The sequence below is a fragment of the Biomphalaria glabrata genome, chromosome 11 (assembly GCF_947242115.1).
Source record: "Biomphalaria glabrata chromosome 11, xgBioGlab47.1, whole genome shotgun sequence".
Taxonomy (NCBI): domain Eukaryota; kingdom Metazoa; phylum Mollusca; class Gastropoda; family Planorbidae; genus Biomphalaria; species Biomphalaria glabrata.
This window is the reverse complement of record NC_074721.1, coordinates 10,587,841-10,601,574: the sequence shown is the minus strand read 5'-3', so window position 1 is coordinate 10,601,574 and position 13,734 is coordinate 10,587,841. Positions and strand designations below refer to the sequence as shown.

The 13,734-nt window shown below is 34.9% G+C and overlaps 1 protein-coding gene across 5 annotated transcripts in view; it reads left to right on the top strand.

The window, feature by feature from the left end:
• The window catches only part of LOC106052687 (transient receptor potential cation channel subfamily M member 8-like), a 46,502-nt gene extending 35,814 nt beyond the window's left edge, over positions 1–10,688 (top strand). For 4 of the 5 annotated variants that reach the window (XR_008773565.1, XR_008773563.1, XR_008773566.1 and 1 more), the window contains 3 exons: positions 6,778–6,948; positions 8,538–8,996; positions 10,087–10,688. Coding sequence is in view for 1 of the 5 variants with exons in the window: in XM_056003628.1 (XP_055859603.1) it covers positions 6,778–6,948; positions 8,538–8,541 (175 nt within the window). In the remaining 4 variants the exon portion in view is untranslated. Of the gene's footprint in view, positions 1–6,777; positions 6,949–8,537; positions 9,162–10,086 lie in introns of those variants that run through there. The other variant, XM_056003628.1, reaches the window with a different exon arrangement.
• The last annotated feature ends 3,046 nt before the right edge of the window (positions 10,689–13,734 follow it).

Genomic DNA, 13,734 nt, shown 5'->3' with positions numbered 1-13,734 from the left:
CTTAGCCATCTTTGTTGAGCCACATTTAGTGTTTTTCAATTTTGGCAGATGACTATTCACTGCACTTTATTAATGGAGCTCTCTCGGCTAAGCTCTTAGAATTAGGAAACTGTAGTTTTCTTTATATTATATGTTGAAAAGGAAATTTCGCTTTTAACAAATTTAAAACCCCCTTTGCTACACTCATAGAATTTGGTGACTGTAGTTTGCTTTAGAGAGATTTTTAAACCTCAAACCTCTCTGTAGGTGATTTTAAACTCAAAGCCATCTGAAGAGGTTTTAATCTTTAAAAAAAGCCCTCTGAAGATGGGGGTAACCTCAAAACCCCCTTGGCTTGGCTATACTCACAGCAATTTGAGTGTGTAATTTGCTTTTTTTTTTTATAATGAAGAGGTATTTTTTAGCTTCAAACCTCGCTGAAGGGGGGTTTTAACTCAAAGGCCCCTTTGACTACGCTTATAGAATTTTGAGTGTGTAATTTTCTTTTTTTGATATTGAAAAGGTGTTATTAGCTTCAAACCCCCGCTGAGGGGGGTTTAAACTCAAAACACCCTTTGGCTACACTCATAGAATCTGGTGACTGATGTATGGATAGTCTTTTACAAAAGTGGGATTTTTATCATAAATTAATACAATTTGTTTTAAAATCAAAATCTTCCTTAGCTATGCTCTTAGAATTTGGAGATTGTCGATTGCATTATATATTTTTTGTTTTGTTTTATAGATAAGGGGGGTTTAACTGCAAGACCCCCTTGTAGGTTTTTTTAAAAATCAAAACCCCCTTGTAGGGGTTTTTAACTAAAAACCACCTTGATGGTTTAGTATTTAAATCTCACCTAAAATTAAAAAAACTCAAAGCAAAAAATAAGTCACTATATTCTGACTCCATCCTGGCTACACCCATGTATTATAGATCCACAATTTTAATAGAGATTTTACTACTATTAGATTTTATTACTAAACTATATCTAGCCTGACTACTAGACCAAGAAGGCTAGATCTAGCTAATAATACTTAATAGGCTGCTAATCGCAGACGATTGCATAATATATAAAACAATGAAAACAAAACAAGATACAGAAATTTTACAAAGAGAATTAGATGAATTATAGAAATGGGAATCAAATTGGAGCATGTCTTTCCATCCAGAAAAATGTCAGCTATTAAGAGTAACAAAACAACTAAAGCAAATTAATTCCACTTATCTTATTCATGGTAAACCAGTAACACAGACTAACAACGCAAAATACTTAGCTGTTATAATAAATGAAACACTGTCATGGAATCCATATTGATGAAACTATCAAAATTAAACAAAGCATTAGGGTTTATTAAAAGAAATTTCTATAAATCAAATAAGAACATTAAAACTAAAATGTTATTTAACGGTTCATGGTCACTTCATCCCTTGTCATATCATCCCCGGTCACTTCATCCCCGGTCACTTCATCCCTGGTCATTTCATCCCCTGGTCATTTCATCCCCAATTAAATATTTTATATATAAATATGATTATGCAGAATGCTTTGTTTTGACATTTTATGACATATTACTAATGCGTTTATGGTGTTTCCTCTTCCACTTTGTATTCTTAATGAGAAGTTTCAGACATGCAGAGTAACGGGATGTTATTTTCACCTCTGTCAAGCTGTGTTACATAAAGTAAATGAATTGGGCATGAAAAGTGACTATGACGGTTGTAACGAGTTACATGGCATAGTAAGATGTCTTTCGGCTTTGGCCTATGTACGTGAAGAACACATTAGTAATTCCTTTGAATTACTCGCCGAATCCATGCAACAACACGATCGGATGCCGGAACTGTTATCCTACTTCGAGCATACACATGTACGTGGTCGCAGACAGCGTGGCAGAGGAGATAACTATGCTTCAGCTTTATTCCCTCCAAGTACATGGAATAAATACCTGGACGTAATCTGTGATGTTTCGCGAGCATGGAATGGGTTGCCTGAGCTGGCCAGGAGAACCAATGACTTAGCAGAATTTAGGTCATTTATTAACATGCATGACTAGATTGACCTAGGAACACCCATAGGATTTAATCATCTCCTTTTTGAAGTAATGTATTTATTTCATAAGATAAATCCAAATATAATCATACAAAATGTAGGCTTATATAATTTATTTATAATCATATGATGTATTAAATTGATTTATAATCATACAAGATGTGTTAACTTCATCTATAATCATACAAGAAATATATAATTTATTTATAATCATACAAGATGTATTAATTTTTTTTTTTAATTATACAAGATGTATTTAATTGATTTATAATTATACAAGGTGTATTTAATTTATTTATATCCATACAAGATGTAATTTATTTATTTATTTATAATTATACAAGAGGAATTTAAATTATTTACAATCATACAAGATGTATTTAATTTTTTTTTAATTATACAAGATGTATTTAATTTATTTATAATTATACAAGGTGTATTTAATTGATTTATATCCATACAAGATGTATTTTATTTATTTATAATTATACAAGATGTATTTAATTTATTTATAGTCATACAAGATGTAGGCTACTGAATTAATTAGTCATACATTTTTTTTTTATATTTATCACACACACCAACATTTTTCATTACTTTACAATTTATCACCATACCAGAAGATGTACTACTATTTACAACCATGAAATGGATAGCATTACTTTTATTTTTATATACAAGATTTTTTTTTTTTTTTTTTTTATGAATCATAAGATTTATAATTGTACAACAAAATGTGTAAGAAAAATGATCTGAATCCTTTAATGAAAAGGTGCTATTGAAGATGTTGATCAAAAGTGTATAGAGCTGTAATAAAAGCTGTTATAGGAGCTGTTGATCTAAAGTGGATAGAAGATGTTGATCAAAAGTGTATGGAGCTGTTATAAAAGCTGTTATTGAAGCTGTTTATCTAAACTGGATAGAAGATGTTGATCAAAAGTGTATAGAGCTGTTATAAAAGTTGTTATTGAAGCTGTTGATCTAAAGTGTATGGAGCTGTTATAAAAGCTGTTATAGGAGCTGTTGATCTAAAGTGTATGGAGCTGTTATAAAAGCTGTTATAGGAGCTGTTGATCTAAAGTGGATAGAAGATGTTGATCAAAAGTGTATAGAGCTGTTATAAAAGTTGTTATTGAAGCTGTTGATCTAAAGTGTATGGAGCTGTTATAAAAGCTGTTATAGGAGCTAATGATCTAAAGTGTATGGAGCTGTTATAGGAGCTGTTGATCTAAAGTGGATAGAAGCTGTTGATCTAAAGTGTATGGAGCTGTTATAAAAGCTGTTATAGGAGCTGTTGATCCCTAATTTTCATGTTTAAATCACAAACTTGAGTAAAAATTTAATTTTCTTAACAAATTTTTTCTTCCAAACTTGATTTTGTATTTCTGTTTAGGAAATGTACTTGCTATAGCTCAAACCAAGGTTATAATAAAGAAAAAAAAACCCAGTCTGGATTGTATAGTTTTAGTTCTAAAAGGAGATTCACCTTTTCCCTCTGACCTACACAATTATATCAATATTTATACTGAGGGAGAACAAAAAAAGATATTTGTGATCCATCCATTGCTTTAAGTATTTACACTATATAATTCTTAAATAACGATTTTACATTATTGTTTCTGTATTTGAAAAAAAATGTATCTAACAAATCAAATGAAGCGGGCAATGTGCTTGCTTCTTCCTTGTATACAATATTTATAGGCTATTTCACAAGTCCATTGTTTCCTCGATATTACATTTTCCAACTATGTATACAATTTTGTAGTCTGTTCGAGAATTTGTGTGTGTGATTCTCTGCTCTTTGTCAAATCATCATTATACTCCATTTGAGCGAGGGTCTGAGATGCTCAAATCCTCTCTTGCAAAAACCCTGGACAGAAACCCTGCTGTTTTGCCTAGTGTCTAATAAAGCTTTGAAGTCTGACGAATGTTTTGATAAATGTGTTTTTTTTTTTTTTTTTTTTTTTGCTTTGCATGATCTCAGAGAGTTGGATGAGAATGTTTCACAAAATGATGGTGTCTGGAAATTCGCAAACTGATTGTTAAACTTACTTTTAAAAGGAATATGAGAGGTCAAGGCAACTGACTGCCTGGTCGTGTGGTAGGCCTATGCGCTCTGGACTGTCGTCTCGTTAGATAAAAAGAACCCTTGGCTTAAGAGGTACAACTATTCTGAAAGATAGAATTGGTTAATGTTATAGATTTAATAGCAGATCCTGTAGCTGTCGAGTAGAACCCGAGACTGACGTGATCACTTTTGGATAGTAGCCTAGTTTTGACTGAGTATTACAAAAATTCTTTTTTATTTGTAAAGTAATACGAAAATAGAAGTAAAATATAATAAGAATATAAGTCTGCGTTTAAAATTATGGAAACCTAAACACTTCATCACTCAAGAGGATAATTGATTGGACCGTGTGTTCACTTTGAAGTGAGGTAGCTAATTAATTAGTGATTATTGATTAACCTAAACTGCCTCGAAGCTTTTTAGGCTTGTTTTTTTATACTTTTTATTTTGTCTTTCAACGTGTATTTATCAGGCCCAAACGTTTAATACCACTCCTCATTTTGAAGTAGAATATAATAAAAGAAAAAGGGGGGGGCGAAAACAACAACCTAGAGATAATGCGATGTTTGAGAGAATATATATCTTTAAATGAAGAGTTATTTACTCTTTGAAGTGCGGTTTCTGAGCGGTAAAGCGCTTTGCTTCCGGATTGGGGTCCCGGACAGGGCCGTTCTTAGGCCACTGCAACCTATGTGGCCGCAGTAGGTGTAAATTATTAAATTAAACCATTTGAACTTATTTTTTAAAGAATTTCTGGAATTCTCCTGAAATTGCTTATGAAAATCTCCTGAAATTATTAAAATCTGAAAACTCATGCAAATCTCCTTATAAACAGACACAATTATTTTCTTTTCTGAGTGTCATTCAATATGGAAAACGCCAAATCTTAATCGCGATAAAAAAAAAAACGGATTTGTCAGTTTTCATTTAATAAAAATGTAATAATAAGGCGAATTTTAACCAAAACAAAAAGTTCAAATACTTAATTTATTTTAATAGTCACTGGCATACAAATATAGATCTAAATCTATCTCGACCTCTTTAAAAAAAACACGATATTTTGCTGCTCGATAGTAAATCTAAAAAGCAGATCTGAATGTTTATCGGCTATTGTTGGAAAACTATCTTCGGTAGATGACTCGTCAAGTTAATTTGACAGTGATTTTGTACTTAGTAAAGTATGAATAAAATGCAAACACGATTTTTTTTTCTAAAACAAAATCTTAATTTTCACTTATTATCCTTATGTCTACCAAGACTAGGCCCCGCGACATCCGTTTCACATAGTGTCCCGCAATCTGTAGGGGTTCGTTTCCCGGGTTTGATTCCATAATCGCATGTCCTGGGCTATCCTTTCCACCTTGTTACAGGTGTAATCAAACTTTAATATGTCCGTCGCTAGTTTGTGTCGCCAAGTATACCCTCCTATTCTCTTCCTTTGTGGGTTCCACTTTAGTTGGCGAGTTGCATCAAGTGTGCCCAATCCAGCACCATTTTCTCTTTCAAAAGTTTAGATAATAGTTTGCAAGGGGTCACTGTTGATGATAGCGGATGTTTAAAGATTCTATGTGCAAAGCTAATGAAAGGTAAAGCTAATGAAGGTCTTAAACAATATTTAAGTGTTATTAGTTCATTGATTTCCTAAGCACATTTATAAGTATATCTACTATCATGAAGTGAAACTTTCACCTGTAATTAAATATACTTGGATCCCTTCATTGGTAATATATATCATATGGTCATTATAGCGTTTCCAGGCGGGGGTGGGGGAGGTAGCTGTTACTCAGACCACCTCACCTCATCAACCAAAAGAAACAAAAAAAGATTGCCTTTGGCATACAGTCATCCCCATAGGGATACGTTCCCTGCCCAGAAATATAGTCATTCTGTGGTGCAGAGTCCATATCCTTTTCAACATATCTGTTGGTCTCTTTCAGTCGTAGAGCGACTATGGTTCATCTCGAACAAGCGAGATGAAAGCCTGGGCATTGTTTATTGTCGTAACGATGTCGCCCACACAGCGGTTGCCCCATCTCCACACAGCTGATGTGGCCAAAATAATAGCAAGAGCCGAGTCAAGGTTTAACACTGCCTAATAGTCACGGGCTCCTGATTTTTTTCTCATAGTGTATAGTTGCAAGGCAGCAGAGGTTTAAATCCTAGAAATATATGTCTCGGAAGACAATGGATGTGCCCAGGTGAATCAATGGCTTTGGTTTCACCTACAGTAACACAACATTTCAGTTTCACGTTTTGGAGTAGTCTGCCCTAACTAAGACCAAATGACGACAATGCCACCTATGTTGCATCATTGACAACCCAGCCCTAACCTCTTCCCACCGTCACCATAGAAACACACACACACTCCATAACATCATGTAAACATAGATCTAAGTAGCCTACTTTTGAGACTCTTTGTTCGAGGATCAATTTATCAGTGGCGCAGCTAGGAATTTGGCATCATTTGGGGGCCGTGGGGGGGGGGGGGGCTAGACTTTTTTGGGGACTTTTGCATTTTGCGTAATATGTAATGTAAAAAGCAATTTCGAACATTCATATGGGGGCGCCCTCAAATGGGGACCTGGGGTATTTTTCGACTCTTCACCCACCTTAGCTACGCCACTGTAATTCATTAAGATTTTCAAAACCGATCCTTTCACCAAAAAGCCTACTTTTCAGAGTCGTTGTTCGAAGATCAATTCATCAAGATTTTCAAAACCACTCTTCGCCCAGTAGACCTAGATACTTTACCAGTACGTCCGGGTGTCGAGAGCAAGATGGCTCGAAGATTTGGTTTCTACCTGCAGAGTTTGTTGGTTTTCAGCTCGCTTTTAGCAATCGTATTTTCAGGTAAAACATTAAATAAATCAAGTTCAAAAAGTAGCTGTGGCCAAACTGGGTAGGTGGCTACATACCATGTGGTGTGCTTTTCAGTCTGTCGAGTCGATGGAAGGGCCGAATTTAAGGGAGGGCAGCGGTGCTACAGCCCAGTGCCTCCACAAATGAGATTTTAAAATTTACAAGTTTTTTTTTGTTTTTTTTTTCCAAACCTTCTATTTGCATTTATACGTCTATCACTAATGTCGCGATTAAGGAATATATGCTTGTAGCATGCTTGGAATAATTAAATACAGCTCTAGATTTACGACAGTGGGTCTACCAAGGGCCTTATCCGCCAGAAATTCAAAAACCTATAAGCCTCCATTGTTTAAAACAAAAATTGGCATATACAATATTTTTTTTAAAGGAAAGTTTTATTAAATTTACAAGAACTCTATTTCTTTCATCAAAAATATAGCATGCTTTTAGATATTCGCATTTTTGTTTTATTATTAAAGTTTTTAATAAAAAATTGAAGGGGCTTCCACAAAAATCCAGACTCGGGCCTCCACCTACTTAAGCCTGGCCCTGCTCGATGAAACTATTACCAGACATGATTAATGTGAAAAAACGCCGAGTGAATAATTAATAATAATCGTTGGCCAAAGAGAAGTTTACATACATTTTAATGATACAGTTATAGGTAAAACATATTTTACAGGTGCTTTTTTTCTTTAAACCTGATTTAATTATTTAATGTTTATGAAAAAAATATTCTAAACCCTGTTGTGTAAGTCGATAAAGTTTCCTTCGAGTCGTACTGGTCTAAATGAAAGGTCGTTAAAAGAGACAATTAGCCAATTGAGAAGCAAAACAGAACTCCCGTTGTAGTGCTTGCGGGGATGAACAACCATGTCGCTATCCACACATTGTTCCTCAAGGGGCCGTTCTGTTGTTAACCATTTATTGGTCTTCTAATATATTTTTCAAAGAATTTTTTATGTTGTATCTAAATTAATAGAAATTTACCTGCTTTCTCAGGATTATAAAATCTTACCCTAACACGAGTGATGTGGTACAGAGAAGGAATACGTCCGAGCTCACCGATATGCTCGGCCTCTGGCCTCGCCACTAACCCGAGCGTCCTGGGATACCATCCATTAGTACTATGGATGTAAGAAATGACATCTGCTTGGATCCCGCCAAAAAGACTCAAGGAATTTGGAGTTTCTACTTTTTTTCGACTCAACTCTTTAGACAATTAAAAAGATCATGCAACGCCAAGACCCAATCATACTGACACATATTAACCCAGGGCTGGGGTAAAGCTGGAAGTCTAGAACAATGTAAATCTAGCAAGCGATACAATTTTTCTCCTTCACTTTGTTTTCAACGCGGGATTTTTAGGCTTGTTTACTTTTCAATAATTAGTTACTCGATTGTTATATTATATTTATAAAACAGAGAAGAAAACAAACGGATATGATAAATCAAAGACATAAGGCTCTAATACGTAACAGGACAATTTCATTATCATTGATTTACAATGAATGCGTTTGAAATGTATATAAAAAAAAATACTTCCTCTTAAATGTATCTATTTTCTATTTGCTCCCCAGATGACTGTGTTCAGCTACAAAGTTCTGAATACGAAAACAAATATTTCCAAAAGCTGATGTGCACACTGAACCCTGCCTGTGGCACATTCGATGCTGCGACATTTACACCAGAAACGATTGAGCTCTACGAAGGAGACAATCTTTTGGTCACAGCTTCTAAGCGATCGATGTACACCTTAACGAGGTTGGGCCAGGTCGTTGCTCAAGATGTCTTTCGAAACACCAATTGGAATTCAGAACTTTCTTTCGGCATCGCTGTACCGCAAGAAGGCGACAAACTCGTCACCTACAGGTGCACAGTTAAAGGGAAATCCCAGAACGGAGAATCGTTAACACTCACGACCACCTACTCTAGTGTCAAAGGCCCAATAGGCGAACCAGTAAATCCCCCCAACGAGCCTCAACCAGCTACAGAGAGAGACAGCATGGCAACGGAACCCCCTAGAATCGGTAGCGAAGGTAATGTTCCAACATCACCAGGTGATACAGATTAAAAGTTATCGCTTTGTTAAATAAATCTATCTTCTTAGAAGAACGTGCTAAGTCGATGTCAACCTTCAGAAATTTCAACCAAAATCTCATGTTGCATTGATACAATAATAATAAACGATTTATAGAAATACCTTTTTATTGTTAACTATTTGTTGATCTTCTGATATATAACCTATTTCGAAGCATATTTTATGTTTTATCTAAATTAATAGAAATTAGTCTGCTTTCTCAGGCTTAAAAAATCGAACCTGACCCCTTAAAGCGATGACTTCTGCTCCGATAAAAATAATTGAATATTTTGGAGTTTATACAAATGCTTTCGAAAATCTAAATTTGATGAAGAGTACCGTATGTTCAAAAGAAGAATGTTAATTTATAGAATAACAGAGTAATTCATTTTCTAACATTATTGAACTCAAATGTAGTCATTTGTGTTTAGCCTTTTTATGTATGTAATAGCAATTTTTTCTCGAAGATCCGTGTGAATTCTTCAAGTTATAGTGTGTTTTTTTTTCTTCGTTGGTGTAATTTAATTATTTCCGAATTATTACTGTCTTTGTTATCAAGAAATAATGTGCCACTAAAAAGAGGTTTAAATTGTCTACAAAATGCAGTAAGTAATTGTGATTGATAATTGAAAGAAAAAAGATTCTTTTTCCTTTCTGAGTGTGACCTTTTACGTATTTTCAAGACATTGAAACTTACTTTAGATACACAATAGTAATGTTCTGATGTACTCTGTAACATTCATAAAGCTTTCATGGAATAACGTGCTGATCTTAGGAGGATATTGAGAGAGAGAGAGAGTGAGAGAGAGAGAGAGTGAGAGAGAGAGAGAGAGAGAGAGTGAGATAAGCTCATTCTTTTATGAGTGTCATGAAAACCATAGAAATGATATCGTAATAAGATATTGGTATTAAATAGAATTTATAAATTTCGTTACAAACAATATCCAGTCGACTTTTTTTGACGTGTACAAAATGTCTTTGCTAATCATTTCGTTTTTTTTCCCCGTTTTTGCCACACATATTTTTATGTTTGTATATTTTGCTTCTAGAAACAAGACCCTGTTTGACTTTGACCGCTGGATTGACCACACCAGTGTCGTCCCCTCGAAATCCAACTGACCACTTTGTCTTCTCATGCAGGGTCAGTAAATGCAATGATGAGGACCAGTGGACGCTGACGTCCATTAGAGCTATCAAAATGAATGCTGCGGCGGAGGTCGCTTTAGGAAGCATAGAGAGACCCCAGGGCGTCGCAGTAGCGTTGGCGAGGAAACCTTCAGAACAAAATTTCAGAGTCACTGGTCTTCTGCGGGATGATGGTAGCAGCTTCCTGAACGCGGAGTGGGATCGACCTGATGGGAATGACTACGGAGTTTACCGATGTACAGTGACCTTCTCCAACAACCAGGCGATGTCAAGGACAGTATCTGAGAACAGTGAATACCAGTCAACAACAAACTTCGTGAACTCTCTTTTGGGCACAATAGGCGGCTTAACGATACGACCACTTGTGTGACATCGCCAAATGAAACTCTATTTTTGGACATTGTTTAACTGTCACTGTCTTGAATCGGCTGTGGTTTTGTGGAAAGAAAAACGGTGAAAAAATACAGAAATCTAAAATAATTAAAATGCCTTTGGTTTTTAGCAACTGAGTGTGTTGTCTTATCTGTTCGCACTTTTAAAATTGTTTCTATTGTTATAATGTTTTTTTTTAGTGCACATATCAAATAGAAAAACAGATTTCCTCGTGGATAGAAAAGATAATTATTATTATTATTAAAATTTTAAATACTTAAACACACTAATCGTGAATATGCTTAAATGTATTGAGAAAATTCTAAAACGTAATGAGATAGAACTTACACAAAAACAAAATACTACGAAAAAAATAAAAACAGCTGTGGAAAGTCTGTGGTTATTACTATTAAATCATCGATTTTCAAATTTTAGAGTTATTTACTTAAGCTTTAAAAAGACACAAAGAATGGACTTGGTTTTTGATGGTCTTCAGCTGTTTGCTTTCAAAAAAAGAAAATAAAATAATGAACATCTGATGAGCAGTAATGAAGCATTACAAGAATGACATATCATAGACGAATTTCAGCAGCATAAAGTAGGGGCTTATCTCATGCTCTATCACAGTGATGCCCAAAATACGGCCCGCGGGCCAGACCCGGCCCTCGACGTGGTTCCATCCGGCCCACCGACACGTCGGCACAAAGAGTAGATCATTCCCTGTCCCATTTTTCCCCCCAAAAATGTTGAAAAATGTTATTTAAGGCCCTCTGATTGTTTGGCGCCTTGACCTTTAACATTTATACGTTTACGACCAAAAAAAGAGACAGGAAAACGAGTCGTTAGCTAGCTCGCTATAATTTCGCTCACATTTTACGTAGAGAAATAAAGCCATTTTCTGACTTGTAAAAAAAAAGTTAACTTTCAGATGTACCATTAATTATTTAAGTACAGTAAATTGTAAGTACTAGATCCACAGGTTTGTAGTAAGATTGTTTCAGGTCAATTTCTTTTCGTTTGTTTACCTTTACTGTCATGTGGCCCGCGACACGAGTGTCGATAATTAAAATTGGCCCGCAGATTGAATATAGGTTGGTCATCACTGCTCTATCACATCAACTAGACGACTCCCTGTGAAAACTGGAGGCTAAAACTTGTTATAACAGAATAGAAAACAGAACTAAACAGATATTTCCATTACCACCCTCTATCTATATTGGAGATATTCCTACTTGCAATAATAATTGCAATTTTTTATTGTTGTATCCTGTGTACAGAATACGTAAGTAATAAGAAATCATTTTGCTTCTATATAGCGCTACTTTTATGCTTATAGCATGCTCAGAGCGCTATGGTCCAGTATTATTTCTTGACCATTGGCTATCTGGGAAAATGTTTTCCGTGCAGCCTTTAGGCACTAATCGCACTTCTATCTCTCAAATGATTTTCACTACTTCCACCACACCTTGGCCTTTGATCATTACGTCATGCGCAGGATAATATTATAATATTACAACCCCCACATCAAATAGAAGCGCTATATCTAAGTACACAACCAGATTTACAAATATAATATAAGATTTCTCACCAAGAATGCAAAGTAGAAGAGGAAACACTATAAAGCATTTATAAAATGTCAAAAAATATCAAAAAGCATTCTACATAATCATATTTATATATTAGATGAAATGAGGGCTTAAAGTCAAAGCCTTAACAAAACAATTAAACAATGAAAAAAGAAAAAATATTTCATTGGGGATAAAATGACCGGGGGGTGAAATGACCAGGAATGAAGTGATCGGGGATGAAATGACCGGTCACCGTAAAAATTAAGATCAAATAGAAAATTTGATTAATTTTGTCCTAAATCTGTTTGACACTCAAGTAATTGGACAAAACATTTTAAAAGGAATGTTATATTTAAGATTTGGTGTATATACTAGACTAAAAGTTGGTCTCGGAAGACGGAGATATTTATCAAATGATGCCATCACCTTTGGAAACTGCTAGTTGATGGAGAAAAACGCTAGTTACTTAGTGAAGGTGTTGAAGAGGAAGTAACATCGCTTGCAGAAGTGCGATAGCTCTAAAAGGAGATTAGCTAGAACAATAAGATAAGATATCCAATAATTTGTAGAAAAAAACCAAACTACCTATTTTATTGTTTAAGATTTCTCTTTATTATGAGTATATGTACCCCATATATATAAATATATATATATATATATATATACCCTTTTATCTCGTAAAAAAAAAGGGATACTCCCTTATAAGTGAATGGTGTAAATAGCTTTTTAGGCAGAATTTGCTTTGATTTCTTCTTTGACTACAAAAAGACTAATTTTGAAGCGGCAAATTTTGCCTCATTTCGTGCTTGTGACTAAATCCGTATTTGGGCTCATCCAATTAAGAAGCTTTATCACTCACTTTTGCCTAAGGCCGCCCCGGTGCTTTTTCTGTCAGCAACCGTCATAACCGCAGAAACAATTTTGTCTCCACGCTGTTCCACCATGAAAGATTTCCTTCCACTTACTTATAATAGCGTTAGTTTCAGCCTCTTTGTAAATCAGTCTTGGACGTTGCTGAATATATAGTGTTACGTCACGATTGGAAATTAATTGTTTCGGAAATAGGGGACGTTTTGACCTAGTGACAATCATGTGACTAGTAAAACACGGATAGGGTTTTAGAGACAGAATGAAATAGAAGTCAACCGTAAACAGAGATACTTCCAGAACAACTTAGAAATAAGTCACAGTTTATAAACGTCTAGAGTTAGCTGACATTCGACTGTTCCCTTCATCGCTTTTAAACTTGTTCGACATTCATTATCTGCGTCGACTAACTTTGATTATTCGGCCTTTCGCCGGTGTTATCGGATTAGTTTGAGTGTTGCCTTCATTTGGTTTATCTGCATTAGACATCGCGGAAGCGCCTAACAATAAAAATGAAAACCACTAATGTTTAGATATTTAAGGAAAACAGATTAATTAATAACTTAAATTGGCCGCCAGAGCTTTCCAATATTTCTATTTGGACCCCTGACTAAAACGTTTGCATATCAGGTGTATAGTCCTCTAAGTAGTATACAAATATGGTCCTTAATTGGAAACAAATGTTTAAACTAGTTAATACAAAAAAAAATCCATAACCTAATTAAAGGTTTTATAGGAAATATA